Below are 18,288 nucleotides of genomic sequence, written 5' to 3'. Positions count from 1 at the left end.
CGCGCATACACACACACACACAGAGAACCCCCCCCACACCCGCACATACACACACACACACACACACACACACACACACACACACACACACACAGACATACAGAACCCCCGGCGGTTACACACACACACACCCCCGGCGTTTACACACACACACACACCCCCTCCCTCGGCTCGGCGTGTCTTCTCATCACAGCTTGCGCAGGGACAGCCAACGTGCACATGCACGGCGAAGGCGTCTCCTGAGCTACAACCGTGGTTTCGGTTTTGCGGCATAACGTTGCCATTGGCTGTACTGCCGCCAACCGGCACTTGTTCTCAGATCCAAATGACTCTGTCGTAAACAAACCCTGGGAAGTGGACAACGAGAATATATAATATTGCGCTATCTATATAGCGCTTACAGCCACAAACCTTATCTCGGATGCACTGTAAAAACCCTTTCTAATACCTCATTCCTATGGTACACATTTAACGAAAGTCTGATTGCAGAGCGGTCGTAGATAGCAGCAGGCGGATAACCCACGGAACTGTCTTTCAGATGTATTTGTGAAGGATGATCCATGCCAGGCTTTGGGGCCAGCTTTGCATCCTCTATGCACTTCCTCTCCGCGAAGGAACCGGTAATTAAAAAGGCATGCGCAGACGACGGGGGGCGTGCAGGGCAGAGTCCTCTGGGACGAGCAGGTGATGAGTGAGTTGCCTCATTACAGAAAGTGACAGAACAGAAGGAGTCAGGTCCGGGGCGGGACTGAGGGGGGCTGGACCGTAATATAATGTAAAACAAATAGACTGCCCACACCTCATTGATTGAAATTATTTAGAAAAAAGGGGACAAGTGTAAATCCATGACACATGTATAGGTACTTTTATTTATACCCACTACTCGTATTATTTTATATCTCTGAATTTTAAGAACAAGAAAAAGATATACCGAAACAATCAACACAATAGTTGTACAATTATAGACAATTATAAAGAACAACAATTCATGAAAAACGTGGATACACAGGACAAAAAAATATTAGCACATTTAGTTATATGTAGTTACAAATTAATTCCGATTTTGAGACAACCAAAGCTAAGTGAAAGGCAAGAGCTCATACAACGTTCAATCATTAACATGGACACATTTAATGTTTTGATTGGCTCTTGCAGAATGCCGACGCGTTTCAGGTTCGAATCACACTTTTTCGAACCCTCATCAGGGCTTTGAGAGTTGTCTGTGTAAGGAAAAGAATAGAAAAATATTGAAAGCCAAAACTCACATGAATTCGTCAAATCCATGAGTTTGTGAAAAAAGGGGTACCTGTAAGTATCAGGCTCCCAAGGACTGATGGGTGGACAGGGGGCCGCGCCTCAATGATTTGTTTCTAAAATGGATAAGGCATGTGTTTAAGGAGGTTCAAAAATACATTCTTATGTTAAAAAGGGGGAGGCAAATTGTCATTGAAAGCCTACCTCTCTCTGCACCGTCCGGCGCCTCTTAGAAGGAGGAGGTTGAGGTTGCAAATCTTTAAATCCTGTTTAAAAAAAGAGAAGCTAGTATTGTGTAATCATGTGTGCCTTTACAAAAAATCTGCATGATTTTGAAAAGGCCCCGTACCTTGCGTCTTGCTTTTGCAGAAGAGAAAGGGATCCCGTCTGTAGTAATTTGCGGAGAAAATCTCGGACCTATAAAGTTAAGGTAAGTGTCACAGAAGCTTTGAATTGCAGCAAATTATGTGAATAATTTAATTCAGGCGGACAAGAGCCTACCTGGGTTGGCGGCGTGTGTCGTGGCAGCCCAGGCGTCGTTAAGGGAGTGCTTGAATTCGACTCCGTATGCATGGCGCACTGTATTGAAGAACGGAAAGGCAGAATAAATGCCGGGACCGGGAACGGGTAGTTTTTAGTGCGTGCGGACAAAATAAAGGAGCTGCTTCTTACCTGTCTTAGCTGAATACTTGACTGCAATTGAAATAGGTATGCAGTCACCGGATCAAAATTTGGCGCATCTACCATTAGACATGGACCTACGCATCCCATAATGCATTGGGACGCCGATCTCCTTTGATTTAAAAACCTTTCCAAGATGGCCCCACGTAACGCCAGGCATTCGCCCAGAAGCCTTGCATTGTGGACATCAACTGTCTGTTGACAGGTAAGAAGCAGCTCCTTTATTTTGTCCGCACGCACTAAAAACTACCCGTTCCCGGTCCCGGCATTTATTCTGCCTTTCCGTTCTTCAATACAGTGCGCCACGCATACAGAGTCGAATTCAAGCACTCCCTTAACGACACCTGGGCTGCCACGACACACGCCGCCAACCCAGGTAGGCTCTTGTCCGTCTGAATTAAATTATTCACATAATTCGCTGCAATTCAAAGCTTCTGTGACACTTACCTTAACTTTATAGGTCCGAGATTTTCTCCGCAAATTACTACAGACGGGATCCCTTTCTCTTCTGCAAAAGCAAGACGCAAGGTACGGGGCCTTTTCAAAATCATGCAGATTTTTTGTAAAGGCACACATGATTACACAATACTAGCTTCTCTTTTTTTAAACAGGATTTAAAGATTTGCAACCTCAACCTCCTCCCTCTAAGAGGCGCCGGACGGTGCAGAGAGAGGTAGGCTTTCAATGACAATTTGCCTCCCCCCTTTTTAACATAAGAATGTATTTTTGAACCTCCTTAAGCAACACATGCCTTATCCATTTTAGAAACAAATCATTGAGGCGCGGCCCCCTGTCCACCCATCAGTCCTTAGGAGCCTGATACTTACAGGTACCCCTTTTTTCACAACCTCATGGATTTGACGAATTCATGTGAGTTTTGGCTTACAATATTCTATTCTTTTCCTTACACAGACAACTCACAAAGCCCTGATGAGGGTTCGAAAAAGTGTGATTCGAACCTGAAACGCGTCGGCATTCTGCAAGAGCCAATCAAAACATTAAATGTGTCCATGTTAATGATTGAACGTTGTATGAGCTCTTGCCTTTCACTTAGCTTTGGTTGTCTCAAAATCGGAATTCATTTGTAACTACATATGACTAAATGTGCTAATATTTTTTTGTCCTGTGTATCCACGTTTTTCATGAATTGTTGTTCTTTATAATTGTCTATAATTGTACAACTATTGTGTTGATTGTTTCGGTATATCTTTTTCTTGTTCTTAAAATATTTAGAGATATAAAATAATGCGAGTAGTGGGTATAAATAAAAGTACCTATACATGTGTCATTCATCTACACTTGTCCCCTTTTTTTCGAAATAATTTCAATCTATGAGGTGTGTGCAGTCTCTATTTGTTTTTCATTACAGAAAGTGACATGGGCTTGGGTTTGGTTTCTAGGGACGCATCGGCAGTAGACGGTGACTCACGTGCCCCCAGTCGGCGCGATGACACCCTCGCCTCCCGCCGATTGCCTGCCACAGTGATGACAGCTCACGTACATTAGGAAGCGCTACCTTCAACTCCCCCCGCATTTGTGTTTGTGACTATGCATATTTATTGTTGTAGAGAATAACATTTACTTGTAATAATGTACACACCTCCACCTCTTTGATGCAACTGTGGATATTTTACCCTATTTTTCTTCTATGTAGCTACTCGATGCACATTAAAATAAGGACCCATTGAGCTTACTACTTTAGAACACTAGTGACCCCAGCATATGAATAGAAATGAAACTGGCTAATATTAAACTATAATGGTTATATATCTTTTAAGAGCTTTCTACTGACTTTTAATACCATCTCTAGATTACTGCAAAAAGAACAATAGATGGACAGAATGCTTAACAATGTCAAACATTCACCCCCAGTACCGAGATCTGGGCTTAAATCCATTCTTTTGTTGCTCACCACGTCATTCCACTTTGGAGCAAGACTTATGCAAATAAGTCTTGACCCTGCTCCCCATGGGAGCAGTCCAGCCTGAAATGCCAGGCCTGGTCCTCCAGGGACAGGAAGCAAGCCTCCTGGGACTGTATTCAGGGTATCACCCCTCATTAGCCAGGCTAGCTTGACGCCACTGGCATGGTAAGCACAGGACCCACGTCTAGGCATACCTGTCCCACTCGGGGTGACCAATGCAAACAAGCATTTGCAATGCAATAGGTCTCGCATTATTAAAGTTTGAGCTATTGGCATTGCTAAATAATGCAACACCAATAGCTCCAACTTTAATAATGCGAAACCTATTGCATTGCAAATGCTTGTTGACTTGTGGCTATGGTTGTTGGTAAAAGCTGTGTCGATCCTGTGTTTGGGCCTTCTGTGTCTTTTTATTGGCTGACTGGTAAGCAGTTTGCGGTTCTACCCGCAGGTCTTTCTGTTTTTGTCCTCTGCTGTGGAAATGTTTTCCTAAGAGGTATTCCCATGTTTTCTTGGGATGTAGCCTACCCTATGTGGGGTACTTGTAGCTGTTGTATAGCTCTGTTATGGACTGGGAAGATGCGGTCCCCTTTTTCGGGTTTTGTGCCTTCCATGGTGTCACGGTATACTGCAGGTGCGGTCTCTTTAACAATTGTCTTGGTTCATCTTGCAGATCGTCCTTTTCCATGTTAGTTTTGCCGCTAGACCAGCCTGGCATGCTGTCTTCGGCATCGTGTTGTAGCGCTTCCACCTTTTTGTCCAGTGTTTTGGCCTGGTCCTCTGCCTGGTGTTCCAGGGGGACTAGCTTTCTTGGCTTCTGTGTTCTGGTTGACGGCTTGGCCTTCCTCCGTCTCTCTTGCTTTCTCTTCTACCTTGTCCCAATTCTTGTGGGTTAGTGTCTGTGGTCTGGTCCCCCTTTGGGGTGTGTCCTGGCCTTAACTGGCCTCTGCCTTGCGCCTGGCTTGTCTGGGTGCCCTGTTCCTTGGTGCTGCCTCCTGCTGGCTGCGCATGCCTTCTTGCTGTGGTCCACCGTTGTGGCCCTTGTAGGTTCCCTGGTGTCCCTGCCTCTTGTCTTGCTGGGGCTTCATGCACTTGTCTGTCTTCTTACGCCTGCACTATTGGCGGTAGGGCAGGTCCTGCCTTGTCCGCTGCCTTGCGGCTGCTATCTGCTCAACTGTTAGTATCCCGCAGTTTTTTTTTACGGCGGGCCCTGCCTCCGGTTCTACCCCTTCTCCCTGGTGTTGGAGGTGGTTCTTTGTTCCCTGTGACACTATGAGCGCGGTCTGAATCGGCGCGGTGTTAGGGCAGTTCTCCCTCGGTTGGGTTTGGGATCTCCTGGCCTTCCCTTTTGTTCCTGTGACATGTCCCCTGCAGGGACCTGATGTGTCTCCCTACTGGAGAGGCTCTCTCGCAGGCCCTCCTCCCTTCTTGGTATGGCATGGGTATCTATTCTACGTTCAGGAATCTGCAGCTAGTAGTCTATCAGACGTACAAGTTACTTACCTTCGGTAATGATGTATCTGGTAGACGATTCTAGCCGCAGATTCCTTCACGCCCCGCCCTTCCTCCCTTTTCTGCGAGGACCGTCAGCGTGGTTTTCTGCACTCTCCTCCCTCCGGGTGGCGTGTCTTCTGTGGGTGTCCTCTTCCCTTCCTCCCGGACAGGATGCTTTGTTAAACTGGTTTATTCCACCCCTCCATTTTTTGATGCTGGGTTGGTTGGTTTCTGTGTGCCTCTGCATCCCTCCAATTGGTTGCTCTCCAGTTGGTTTCTCTCCAGTGTAGGGGCCTACTCTTACTCTTCCTTCTTTTACTTCCTTGGGGTTTCTGGTCCCTTTGCAGTCCTCTGCGTTGAGGGTTCTTTTGCCTGTCCCTCTGCCTTTTCGCTCCTTTCCTGGGATACGGCCCTCCTTGATGGTGTAGTAGGGGTAGATTGCTGTTACTCCTGTTTCGGGCTTGTTGCCCTTCACAATTGTGGATTGTGATTGCAGACACTCTCTCTCTTCTGTTATGGCGTTCACATGCTTTCTGATGCCAGGGAAGATGTTGCCTTAGCTTGCAAGGTTGTTCCTCCGCGAGGTGCTCTGCTCTTTCAAAGCTATGGCTTCACTGCTATGGTTTTTTGGTACCCCAGTGCTGGGCACTTTTCCAACTAGTGCTGTTCCTCACCTTTCGTTTCTCTCTTCTGTTTCACTGATTTTTCGCACACTGTTCTCATACTCTCCACAGTTTTGTTTATCATGGCTCCGCGTTGGCGCAGAAAAGTTCTCCGGAAAAAGCTGACGTCGGCATGCCAGGGTGGGACTTATGTGGCCTCACTGACGTCACGCCTGCGGACGACGTCAAGGCGGAGTCAGGTGGTACCGCCCCCCCGGCACGCATAGATGCTGGGGGCAAAGAACGTTTTGCGGGTCCAGACTATTACCTGGGGATAATTCTACGTTAAGGAATCTGCGGCTAGAATCGTCTCTACCAGATACATCGTTACCGAAGGTTAGTAACTTGTACGTTAAGTAACTAGTTTCCTATGATTAGGGCACTAGGATAGTGTTCAGTGAACTGCTCAGTGTTTGAAATAAGACATTTTTACTCTGCGATTAACTAAATGATTGCTACTTTTAATGGAATCTATTTTTTTAGTCATCTATTTTTTTAGTCTCAGTTTTCTTTTCAGAGCGAAAAAGTTAAGTTCTCGTTAGAAGGATAGAGGGTGTTGCTCCGTGAATAAACATTCTACGTTTTTTGTGTTCACGCCACTCCAATGGTAAATAGAATTTGAGTGCCTGTGAATAGATTGTTTTGGCAGTTCAAACTTTAAATGCATCTAGTAACTTTAAATGACCTAATAAACCACAATTAACAAAAGTACTTTAAATGTGTTGCATTTATCTTGACCAGAGTGCTACATGTGCCAGTTAAATAAGAAAGACAAGTAGACCAATAGTGAAAAGTAGGCAACCTATGTTTAAAGTGGAGAACATGGAGGATAATGGGCATGGAATGGTCACATGCTGTCCATGTGCTTCAGAGTCCTTGAATAGAGGGACAATGTAGGTTGTGCTTTGGGAAAGTGTGGGGTGGCAGCTCAGTACAGCAAGCTAGAAAGAAGGCAAGTCATGACACAGGTAGCATAAGAAAATAGTGGAATTTAAGGAGGTGGCAAAGTTGAGATGGCATGAGCCAAAACAGGTTGGAGAGCAAATAGTAAAACACTTTTCTGGAAATAACCAAATCACTGTTAATCAACTTTGTATTTAAGTGAGCTTCAATAATTAAATACTGCAAGAATGTGACGGATGTGGTCTATGTGCTGCAGGAAGACCAGACTTCATCCATCTGATTTGTATTTGCCGGGCTATGATCCAGGAACGTCTGAGTCGGTTAAAAACCAAGTTTAAGGAACATGGAATACGCACCTGCCGGTCTGTGATCATACAAATTTTATGCTCAGTAGATCCACAACTCATCTGCAGGGCAGTCAATTTCATTGACAATTTTGAGAAAAAGCAAAGAACACTGGCAAAGACTTGAATCAGTAACATGTATATTTTTAAACTTGAAAGACATTCTCATTTTAATCACTTTTTTAACATTCACACAGCAGTGTTAATTTTCTGTGTTTTAGTATATTGTCATATCTATATTTTGTAATGGTTTTTATTAACTATACAAAAAGTATTATTACTTACAGTAGCTTGCTTATCATTTTTGCAGTCCCGTGCAGTACATCTTCTGGAGCAGATTGCTATGGTATCTTACTATCTGAAAGAGACACGTTAGTGATAGATTCCTTACCTTAGAATATCCCCAGGCGTCAGACTGGATCCGGAAATTTTTGCGTAGCAATACCCCTGCGCGTCGGTAGGCGTCTGTGGCTCCGCGTCCGTCGTCGGCGTCGTTAGCGCCGGAATGACGTCGTCTGAGTACTTAGACGCCGCCCATGCGCGCTGACGTCCGTTCTTCTTTTTTCCGCGCCAGCTAGCGCAGATCCGGAGAAGCTCTACCCCATGTCATTTTTTGACGAGACTTTTTGATCTTTTTGATCATTTCTTTCCTCGAGTCTTCGACTCGGTCGGTGCCGGTAGGGATGCCCGGGTTCAAACTCTGTTCGAAGTGCGACCGACTGATGTCGGTTACGGACCCCCATCGCTGGTGCCTGAAGTGTTTAGGCCTCGACCACGACGACCGCACCTGCTCCGACTGCCGGGCCCTGACGTCTAAAGCTAGGCGGGAGCGGTCCCGCAAGCAACTCTAGCTCCGGCAGTCGGCCCGCGCCGTTCCAGGTCCCGGCCCCACGGGAGGTCGAGGGACCGGTCGCAGGGTCTGAGTCTTCGCAGCTCCGGGAGTGGACATTGGTCGTCAGGATCCAAGTCCTCAGGTAAGAGGCATGAGAAGTCGGAGAGACGTCATCATTCCTCCGACCCACCCCGACGCTCGCACGATGCGGCCGGGGGTTCGGGCGATACCGCCCACGCGGTTCCAAGGGAGTCGCAAGCGTCGCCGCCTGCCCCACACCTTCGGGTCCCTGGGCACGGCGCGACGCCGGAGGAGATCGAGCGGTACCTCCCTCTTCAGTCTGGTACGAGGCGCCTCCGGGCCCAACGGTCCCGGCTGGAGGCCCTAGCTGGTCGGGTGCTTCCGCCCCGACGCCGCCGGCGACTTCGGTCCCGGCGCCGCAGGACCTCACCAGATCCGCTTCCGGATCCGGGTCGTCTCCTGTCGACCTCACGACCTCACCGGCCCCACCGGTGTATCCCCCGGCGCCCACTGAGGACGCCGTCCCCAATGTTCCTTTCGGTCCGACTCTGGCGCCGGAACGGCGCCGCTTCCGACGGCCTTTATAGAATTTTATTTCCATGAGGAGGCCCCGTCTGTTAATCCTGTTTACAGGAGACGGGTGACGAGGGATATTGGGAGGGGTCTGAGGACCCTCTGGCACTGGAGTGCCAGTCTCAACAGGACTGGACATATGAGCTTGGGGAGGCCAGTGGTGTTGACACTTTGCCAGCCACTGGATTTGTCTCCCCTCCAACCGTGGCTTCGGAGGAGGAGTCTACTTACAGTGTAGTGTTGACGAGGGCGGCCAAGGCCTTAAACCTTGAGCTCCCCGTCGCGGCCGTGAGGACTAACCTCACTGAAGTCCTCAAACCGCAGACAAGCTCCAGCGAGCCTCTGCTGCCGTTCAATGAGGCCTTGTGTGACGTTCTTGTGGGCAATTGGTCCAAGCCTGCCACAGGTCCGCCAGTGGATAGGAACGTGGCCAGACGCTACCGCCCGGCCCCGGGCGACCCTTGCTTTTTGTCCACCTATCCCACCCCCGAGAGCCTTGTTATCCAGGCCTCCACTTCTCAGACCGCATTCCCGTCGCTCCAAGAGATCTGAACAGTTCGGGAAGAAAGTGTTCTCGTCCCTAAGCTTAAGAGTGCGGTCTGTCAATACCGCCTGTCTCTTGGGCCGCTACACCCACACCCTGTGGGACGCGGTCGCAGATGTGCTGCCACATTGTCCGGAGGAGGTCCGTGCTAAACTCGCCCAAACCCTTGTGGAGGGCCGAGATGCAGCACGATATTCCATCCGTTGTGGGCTCGATACCACAGACTCACTGGGCAGGGTGATGGCAACGACAGTGGCGGTTTGACGCCACGCCTGGTTGAGGTCCGCCAACTTTTCGGCCGATGTCCAGGCCACACTTCTGGACATGCCGTTCGATGGCCGTCGCCTCTTTGAAGACCAGGCAGACCATGCACTTGAGCGTTTTAAGGACTCCAGGGCTACGGCCAAGTCCTTGGGCCTCTCGGCCACACGCCAGCAATCTGGTGCCTTTCGTGCCTTTCGTGGCCAAAGAAGGGGTGCCCCCACATGTGCTGCTAGCCACGCACTGCAGAATGTTCAACAGCGCGGTGGCGGCCTTGGAAACAGCCGTGGCGGCGGTCGGGGACAACGGCGAGGCCAGTCCACACCACTCCGCAGCACCTGCCTCAAAACCTTCCGAGTTTTCAGGCCCATGTGACGCCAGTGGGCGGCAGGGTTCGCCATCACCTCTCCCACTAGCGCACTGTCATGTCGGACAGGTGGGTGCTGCAGATCGTCCGAAGGGGCTACTCTCTCCCCTTCGAGGCGACCCCTCCAGCCATGCCACCGCAATTCCACCGCGTGTCGGGGATCACTTGCAACTTCTGCAAGAGGAAGTCACGGCCCTCTTGGCCAAGGGGGCCATCGAGCGCGTTCTGGGTCAGAAGTAGGGTCTGGTTGTTACTCCCACTACTTTCTGTTACCCAAGAAGGGCAAAAGGGGCCTATGCCCTATCTTGGACCTACGGAACGTCAACGGCTTCCTCCGGAAGGAGAAGTTCAAGATGCTGACTTTGGCTCAGGTCTTAGCTGCCCTGGACCCTGGAGACTGGCTGGTAGCGTTGGACTTGCAGGACGCTTATTTTCACATCCCCGTCCTGCCGGCCCACCGGCGTTACCTGCGGTTCACGGTAGGCCACGTGCACTTTCAGTTTACCGTGCTCCCCTTCGGCCTTACCAGCGCCCCACAGTGTTCACGAAGGGGATGGCAGTGGTCGCAGCTCATCTGCGCAGGTTAGGGGTGTTGGTCTTCCCCTACCTCGACGACTGGTTGTTGAAGGCGGGCTCGCCCCAGACAGTCGTCAGCCACCTCCAGACTACGGCCGACCTCCTGCACTTGCTGGGGTTTTCCATGAACGTGCCGAAGTCGCACCTGTCAGTCTCAGATGCTCCTCTTAATCGGAGCGGTTCTCGTCTAGGTGCAGTTTCGGGTCTACCCCCCCAACAGCGGGTTCGGGATATACAGGCTCTGATTCCAATCTTTCAGCCTTTATCCAGAGTCTCGGTCAGGTTGACGCTGCGGCTTCTGGGGTTGATGTCCTCCTGCATCCTTCTGGTGCATCACGCCCGGTGGTGGATGCGGGCTCTGCAGTGGGACCTGAAGTTTCAGTGGGCCCAGCATCAGGGCAACTTGTCCGATCATGTCCTGATCTAGGAGGGCACTGCGAAAAAGCTGCAGTGGTGGCTCACGGACCGCGAATGGGTCAATGGCAGATCCCTACCCGGAGCACGTGGTTGTGACGGACGCGTCCCTCCAGGGCTGGGGAGGCCACATGGGAGAGGCGGAGATCAGAGGCCTATGGTCTCCGGCGGAGTCCCGGCTTCATATCAACCTTTTGGAGCTGCGGGCAATCCGACTAGCACTGAAGGCATTCCTCCCCTCTGTCCGGGGGAGTGTAGTGCAGGTGTTCACGGACAACACCACCGCCATGTGGTACTGCAACAAACAGGGCGGGGTGGGGTCGTGGACCCTGTGCCAGGAGGCTCTGCGCCTCTGGCAGTGGCTGGAACATCAGGCACTGACTCTAAAGGTTCAACACCTGGCAGGCTCTCTGAATGCAAGGGCGGACGAGCTCAGCCGTCGGTGCATGATGGATCACGAATGGCGTATGAGCTCGGACGTGGCGCAAGGCCTCTTTCAGCAATGGGGAGAGCCTTGGTTAGATCTATTCGCCACAGAAGAGAACGCGCAATGTCATCAGTTCTGCGCGTTGGAATTTCCAAGGCGCCACTCGCTCGGAGACGATTTTCGTCGCGAGTGGAGTTGCGGTCTATTGTACGCCTTTCCGCCAATACCACTTCTGCTCAGTGTGCTGAAGATCAGGCGTGACCGGGCCCAGGTTATTCTTGTGGGTCCCCACTGGGCACAAAGATACTGGTATCCCAAGCTACTCAGCCTCTCAGTCGATCCCCCGATTCGTCTGTCTCTTCTGGAGGACCTTCTGTCGCAGCAGCAGGGGACAGTTCTGCACCCGAACCTGTCCAGTCTCCACCTACAAGATTTGAGATTGAGCGGCGGCAGGTCAGGCCATTTGACTTACCTCCCGAAGTCTGTGATATCATTCTGGCAGCCAGGCGTCCCTCCACAGTCGGTATACGCCTGCAGGTGGAACAGATTTGTGGCATGGTACACAGCAAAGGCTGTGGACCCACTCTCTGCACCCCTTTCCGAGGTTCTCCTCTTTCTTCTTTCTCTTGCCCAGCAGGGCTCTGCTCTGGGCACTCTCAAGGGGTACCTTTCTGCCCTTTCCGCCTTCTTACGGCTACCTGATCAGCCTTCCTTATTCAAGTCCCCCATTGTAAATAGGTTTTTGAAGGGCATCACACACATGTTCCCTCCTGTTCCCTTCGTGATGCCCCAGTGGGACTTGAATCTTGCACTTACCTAGTGTGTGCTCCCTTTGAGCTGGTCCATAACTGTCCTCTCCATCTTCTTACTTTGAAGACTGCTTTCCTGGTGGCCATCACCTCTGCCAGTAGAGTGAGTGAGCTCCAGGCTCTTTCTTCTACACCTCCTTTCCTCTCTGTCCATCCGGACAAGGTTGTGTTGCGGACGGGACCCTCTTTCCTGCCCAAGGTTGTCACGGCCTTCCACATTGGGCAGTCCATTACCTTGCCCACCTTCTTTCCGCCTCTGCATCCTTCGAAAGAGGAAGAGAGGCTCCACCGTCTGGACCCAAAACATGCGCACTCTTATCTAAATCGCACACGCCAGTTCCAGGTGGATGACAAACTCTTTGTTGGTTACGTGGGCGCTAAGAAGGGAAAGGCGGTGCACAAGAGGACCATCTCGAGGTGGATCATCTTGTGTATCCAGGCATGTTACTCCATGGCCAAAAAGGAGCCCCCTGCTGGATTGCGGGCTCATTCTACCTGGGCCACAGCGACTACAACTGCCCTGGGCCGAGGAAAGCCCTTGCAGGACATTTGCCAGGCAGCTACGTGGGCCTCGCTGCACACGTTTGCAAGACACTACTGCCTGGAAAGCCAAGTCCGAGGGATGGTTTCTTTGGCCGTTCCGTCCTCCAGGACTTTCTGGTGTGATTATTAGTTCGCAGATCCACCACCGGGGTTGGTATTGCTGGGGTATCTTTTCTAAGGTAAGGAATCTATCACTAACGTGTCTCTTTCAGATGCACAAGTTACTACTTGTGCAACGATATATCTGTAAGAGACATTAGTTAGTGATAGATTCCTTACCGACCCACCCATCCTCCCCGTTCTGCGATCCGATATCTAGGGTTAAGGTCATCCCCTTTCAGGGCCCTAGTTTCATGGCACCAGTGTTGGTTCTATCATGGCTCTGCGTATCTGGCGCGGAAAAGCTGTGTATCAGAACTGACGTCAGCGCGCATGGGCGGCGTCTAAGTACTCCGACGTCATTCCGGCGCTAACGCCGACGACGGACGCGGAGCTGCGGACCACTCCTACCGACGCGCAGGGGTATTGCTACACAAAAATTTCCGGATCCAGTCTGACGCCTGGGGATATTCTAAGGTAAGGAATCTATCACTAATGTCTCTTACAGATATATCGTTACACAAGTAGTAACTTGTGCGTTGTGGCTTTCTTAGAAGCATTGATCACGGTTAGCTTTGTGTGTAATAGTTGGTTTCCTTTTCCATTCTTAGCTTGTTGTACAGTATTTATCTGCCTTTGATGAAGAAACTATAGAGGCTGTTGAAGAGACAGCAGAACTTCATCCCATGGAGCCACCCCAGCTTCTTGCTGAGAAAATCCAGCTTTTTAACCCAGTCAGTTTGGAGGAGACTGGAGCGGACCTTGCTGCTGAAAAATACCTTGCTGTAGAAGCAGCAGTAGATCTTACTGGAGAAGCAGGAATTGATTTTACTGGAGAAGCAAGCTGTGCTGATTCCAGGCACCAGCAGCCTGTTGCAACAAGTAGTGCTAGGCCATGGAGTAACTCTCCCTTTTACTACTTTTACCAAGGTGGGTACCACATGAGCTGAAATACTACCAGTTTCAAATTACTATTCTCGTCAGAAGAAATCTGATTGGGAAATCTGTATGCAGTAAACGTTTGTGGGGCTACCTGCTCTGTTGATAAGGTCTCTAGCACAGCATTTTATAGATTCACATAGTTGGTAGAATATAATTTGCTGTTGCAGAAAAGATCTTGGAATCAGAACCATGTTTTGTATTTCTGTTTATCCCTAGCAACGCATACAATACACATCAGTCACTACACAATTTAAAGTAATAGCTAGTGTACACAACATTGGTGTCTGTTCAAAGAATACCATAATGTTTCACATGCTGCCTTAATGCAGGGTATACCAGAACTGAGCTAAGTTAACAAGACTGAAGGAGCAGCCCATGTGTTTTTTCCCTGCAGCTATGAAGATCTTTGTAGACCTCCCAACATCACATATCCAGTTCATAAATTTCGAAATGCATTGTATTGTCAGTTCTCTTCCGTTTTTCTTCATCCTTTTTACTAGCGGTGGTTTTTATTGGTGCAAAGTAGTTTCACTTAATGTCAAAATAGCTCTTCGTTGTTTTTTCTCATGTTTACTGGTTAAACAGATTTATTTCACCTCTGAGTGATAACATTTTCTTAAAATTGTATTAAGATGGTCTAAAAATATTGAATAAAACAATCTACTTCTAATTATCTTGGGTTCACCATTTTTTTGCCATCCTTTTCAACAACTGATTTTCACCTTGATATCTTATGTTGCGTGCTCTTCTTAGATTACAAACCGACTAAAAGCATATACTAATGTCTTTACTCCAGTATTGGAACGTTTATAGTCACATGCTTGAATCATTCTCCGTAGTCTAGATGGGAGTCCCTGGTATATCATAATAGCAATACAAAGTTAACAAACTAGAAAATAGGCCTGGGCCCATTTCAGTTTTGTAACATAACCCAATTGAGACCAAACATAGGCTTCAGCCAATCAGAATACCATACCCTCTAGAACACTCAGGAGAGAACCTTAAACCTTCAGTTTTCTACTGCAGATCGTGCCAGGTCGTCTCCACTGGGTTCTGCTCAGTTTTTCTTGCAATTATACTACATCAGGGTTTTTTTATAAACAGTTTCTTTATTCTTTAATTTAGTATGGATTGTACCATCTTATTCAGGATATAATTCCTGTTCAAGGTATGTGGGCGGCTGAATTCATATCTTGTGCATAGATCGCTGCCTAGTGTTGGGTCCGGATGATTGCACTTGTTGTCTTGGAAGAGTCTTGGAAGTATCACTAGATAGGTGACTCCTCCCCTGGACTACAGTGCGAATCGGCATCCTCTCCATCCTAAGATTGTTTTTTTCCGCCATTGGGTTCGGATGCAAACTCCTATACTCCAACTTTGGAATCAAAAACAAAACTTTTCTAAAGGCCAAAAGGCCTTCGATTCAACGGTATTGTTCTTGCTCGGTACCTCTCTACTCGATCGAGCCTTCCATCTCCAAGCAGTCGTCCACACAGGCTGTTGGGCTTTTTCAATGCCACGTGAGCCGACCGTCGATGGAAAGAAGCCCGTTTAAAAGGTGCCCACAATGCCACTCCAAGTTCCCACATACTGAAAAACACTCAGTATGCAACAAGTGCCTTTCCCCAGTCCATAAGGAGGAAAGCTGTCCGGCCTGCGCACAGTTTCGATCCAAGAAATTCGGAACAGACGTGCCGCCAGGCAAGAAATGCAGCGACAGGCACCCCACCACGACAACATCTTCGATGATGACCAAGACCTACAAGAAGCGCCAGACGTAGAGGACTACTCTGACTCCGATGACATCCCGCCGGGGCAAATCGTGAGTACCCTGCCCCCGACACCATCTACCCCGTTAACGGCTCCGGTCAAGGCATCGCCAAAGGGCCTTAGCCAAGATCATAAAGTTTCGCTTGTCCCGCCATCCGGCTCCTCTCCGAAACCTTCCGAAACACCAGGGCCCAGTAACATCGTCCCAAAGAAGGTTCCAGAACCAAAGAAGGTCGTCGACCCGAAGGGTGTCGATCCGAAAACGGCCGCACCGCCAAAGAGCGTTGAGCCGAAAAAGACTGTCGACCCCAAGAAGGCCGTGCAGCCCAAACTTGTCGAGCCAAACAAGGCCACGCAACCAAAGGGCGCTGAACTAAAGGTCGCCGACCCGAACAAGCCTTCGGCACCAAAATCCGTCGACCCGGCAAAAGGCGCCATACCTAAGCTCACGTCTAAGCCGGAACGACCTATCGGCCCGAAGACACCGGCTCCAAAAACACCAGTCGATCCAAAAAAGACAACCGACTCGGAAAAGGAAACTCATCCAAAGAAACCAACTCCAGTCGATCCGAACAGGAACATCGACTCGGAAGAGGACACTCCTCCAAAGAAGCCTACGGAGCACAAAAAAACGTGTCGACCCGAAAGTCACGGTCGACCCGAAAAAGGCCCAGAGCTGAAAAAAATCGACCACTAAACCAAAAGTAGTCGAAAAACCAAGGTCGAACATTCAACCCAGGACTGTTGAAGAACTCTTCCACCCAGATCCCTCTGACGACCAAGCAAAAATTTATATTAACCCAGAGACTGGTAGTTACCATCCTGCATGTGAAAAAGAGGCCTTTGGACTTTGAACCTCAGTCCCCTATTCACCTGAAGAAAAAGGACTTTGGGATTTCTCCTTCTAGACCCTTCATTCCTTTTTAACCTATCATGCCTACTACTCCTTTTAATCCATACACTCCTTATTCTCCTTATCACGGGGACGATGAAGGTAACACAGGGGATGAGCCACAGCCTCAATATGACTTCCCAAAGGACCCTGAACCACAAGAGGAACCATGGGAAGAGCCCACTGACCCTTACAACACCCATCCCATCCCGATATGTCCTCCTATCCTACCTACTAAGCCATCACCTACTGATGACACCGTATTTTTTAATCAACTTATAGACGGGGCTGCACAGTTCCACAACGTGGATATGCATAATGACCCTATTGAGGAAGACTTCTTGTTTGACACCTTCCCTACATCAGAAAAGTGTCAAAACACTCCCTATGTTAAAGGGAGTTCTGAAACATGCACCTGACATATTTAACGATACAGCCAGGGCACAGGTAATCAACCCCAGAATAAAAAAAAGTATAGGGCAGCTCCTACAGACCCTTCTTACATCAAAGGACCGTTAACACTTGATTCCCTGGTAGTGGCCAACGCACGTAAAAGAGCCAACTCCCAAACCACTGGGGAGGCACCTTCCCCAGACAAGGAGTCAAAGATACTAGAGGCTTCAGGGAAAAGAGTAGCAGCACAAGCCTCCAACTCGTGGAGGATCGCTAATACACAAGCCCTACTGGCTCGTTAGAACAGGGCGCATTACGACCAGCTAGAGACCCTCATGCAACACCTACCTGACCCTTTCAAAGCACAAGCCCTAGATCTCATACAGGAAGGAAAATTCATAACAAACTCCTCCCTAAAATGAGCACTTGACGCAGCAGACACTGCAGCTAGGTCAATCAACACTAGCGTTCTACTCCGCAGACACGCATGGCTGCGCATTTCTGGCTTTAAAAATGAGGTGCAGTCCACTATCCTTAACCAACCTGTTAATCAGGATTTTCTATTTGGCCCTGCTGTCAACACAATTTTAGATAAAATGAAAGGACACAGATGGCAAAATCAATGGGGGCATTGCAATTTCAGCAACATAGGGGCTCCTGTCGTCGCTACTCGTACAGGGCATATACACGATTACATGCCTCACAAACAACGGCCTCAGATAAAGGTGACACACAAAGTTCCTTTACCAAAAACACTACCAGAGGAGGCTACAGAGGTAACAATACCAAGGGAAGAGGACGTGGAGGCAATAACACCAGAGCCTCCACTGCCTCGAAACAGTGACTCTATTACACGGCCTCCAGACCACTTAACACCGGTCGGAGGCAGACTCCAACAGTTCCTACCTGTCTGGAACGCAATAACCACAGACAGGTGGGTGAGAGAAATTATCCAGTCTGGCTACTGCCTAGAACTGACTTGTACACCACCAAACATTCCACCCAGACATAGTCTAATGTCCAGAGAACACATCACCCTGTTACAACAAGAGGTGAACTGCATGCTAGAAAAGGGGGCCATAGAGCAAGTCCCTTTCCAACAGCAACGGACATGAGTATACTCCCTATATTTCCTTATTCCCAAGAAGGATGGCTCTCTCAGACCCATATTGGACCTCAGACCCCTAAATCAAAACATACTGTTGGAGCACTTTCATATGATAACATTACAATAAGTGCTCCCATTGCTACAACAAGGGTTTTTTTCTAGCAACACTGGACCTCAAAGATGCGTAGTTCCACATACCCATCCATCCAGCAGAAAATACCTCGGGTTCACAATAGGTCAACACTACCAATTCAAGGTTTTGCCCTTCGGGGTTACAACGGCTCCAAGAGTGTTTACAAAATGCTTAGCGACAGTAGCTGCACATGTCAAGAGGCAACACATCCATGTCTTACCGTACCTGGACGATTGGCTAATACAAGTAAAATTGTACCAACAATGTGCAACAAGTAAAATTGTACCAACAATGTGCAACAGACACATCTCAAACACTTCAG

The 18,288-nt window shown here is 49.0% G+C and overlaps 1 protein-coding gene across 1 annotated transcript in view; it reads left to right on the top strand.

Annotated features, from left to right (window-relative positions):
- RNF10 (ring finger protein 10) overlaps positions 1-18,288 on the top strand; it is a 427,291-nt gene that overhangs the window by 113,164 nt on the left and 295,839 nt on the right. Inside the window, exon 9 of the mRNA XM_086942862.1 lies at positions 13,340-13,658. Within this exon, the coding sequence (XP_086798988.1) occupies positions 13,340-13,658 (319 nt within the window). The remainder of the gene's footprint in view (positions 1-13,339; positions 13,659-18,288) is intronic.

This window comes from Lissotriton vulgaris, chromosome 11, assembly GCF_964263255.1.
Source record: "Lissotriton vulgaris chromosome 11, aLisVul1.2, whole genome shotgun sequence".
NCBI lineage: Eukaryota > Metazoa > Chordata > Amphibia > Caudata > Salamandridae > Lissotriton > Lissotriton vulgaris.
This window is presented reverse-complemented; position numbering and strand designations above follow the sequence as displayed.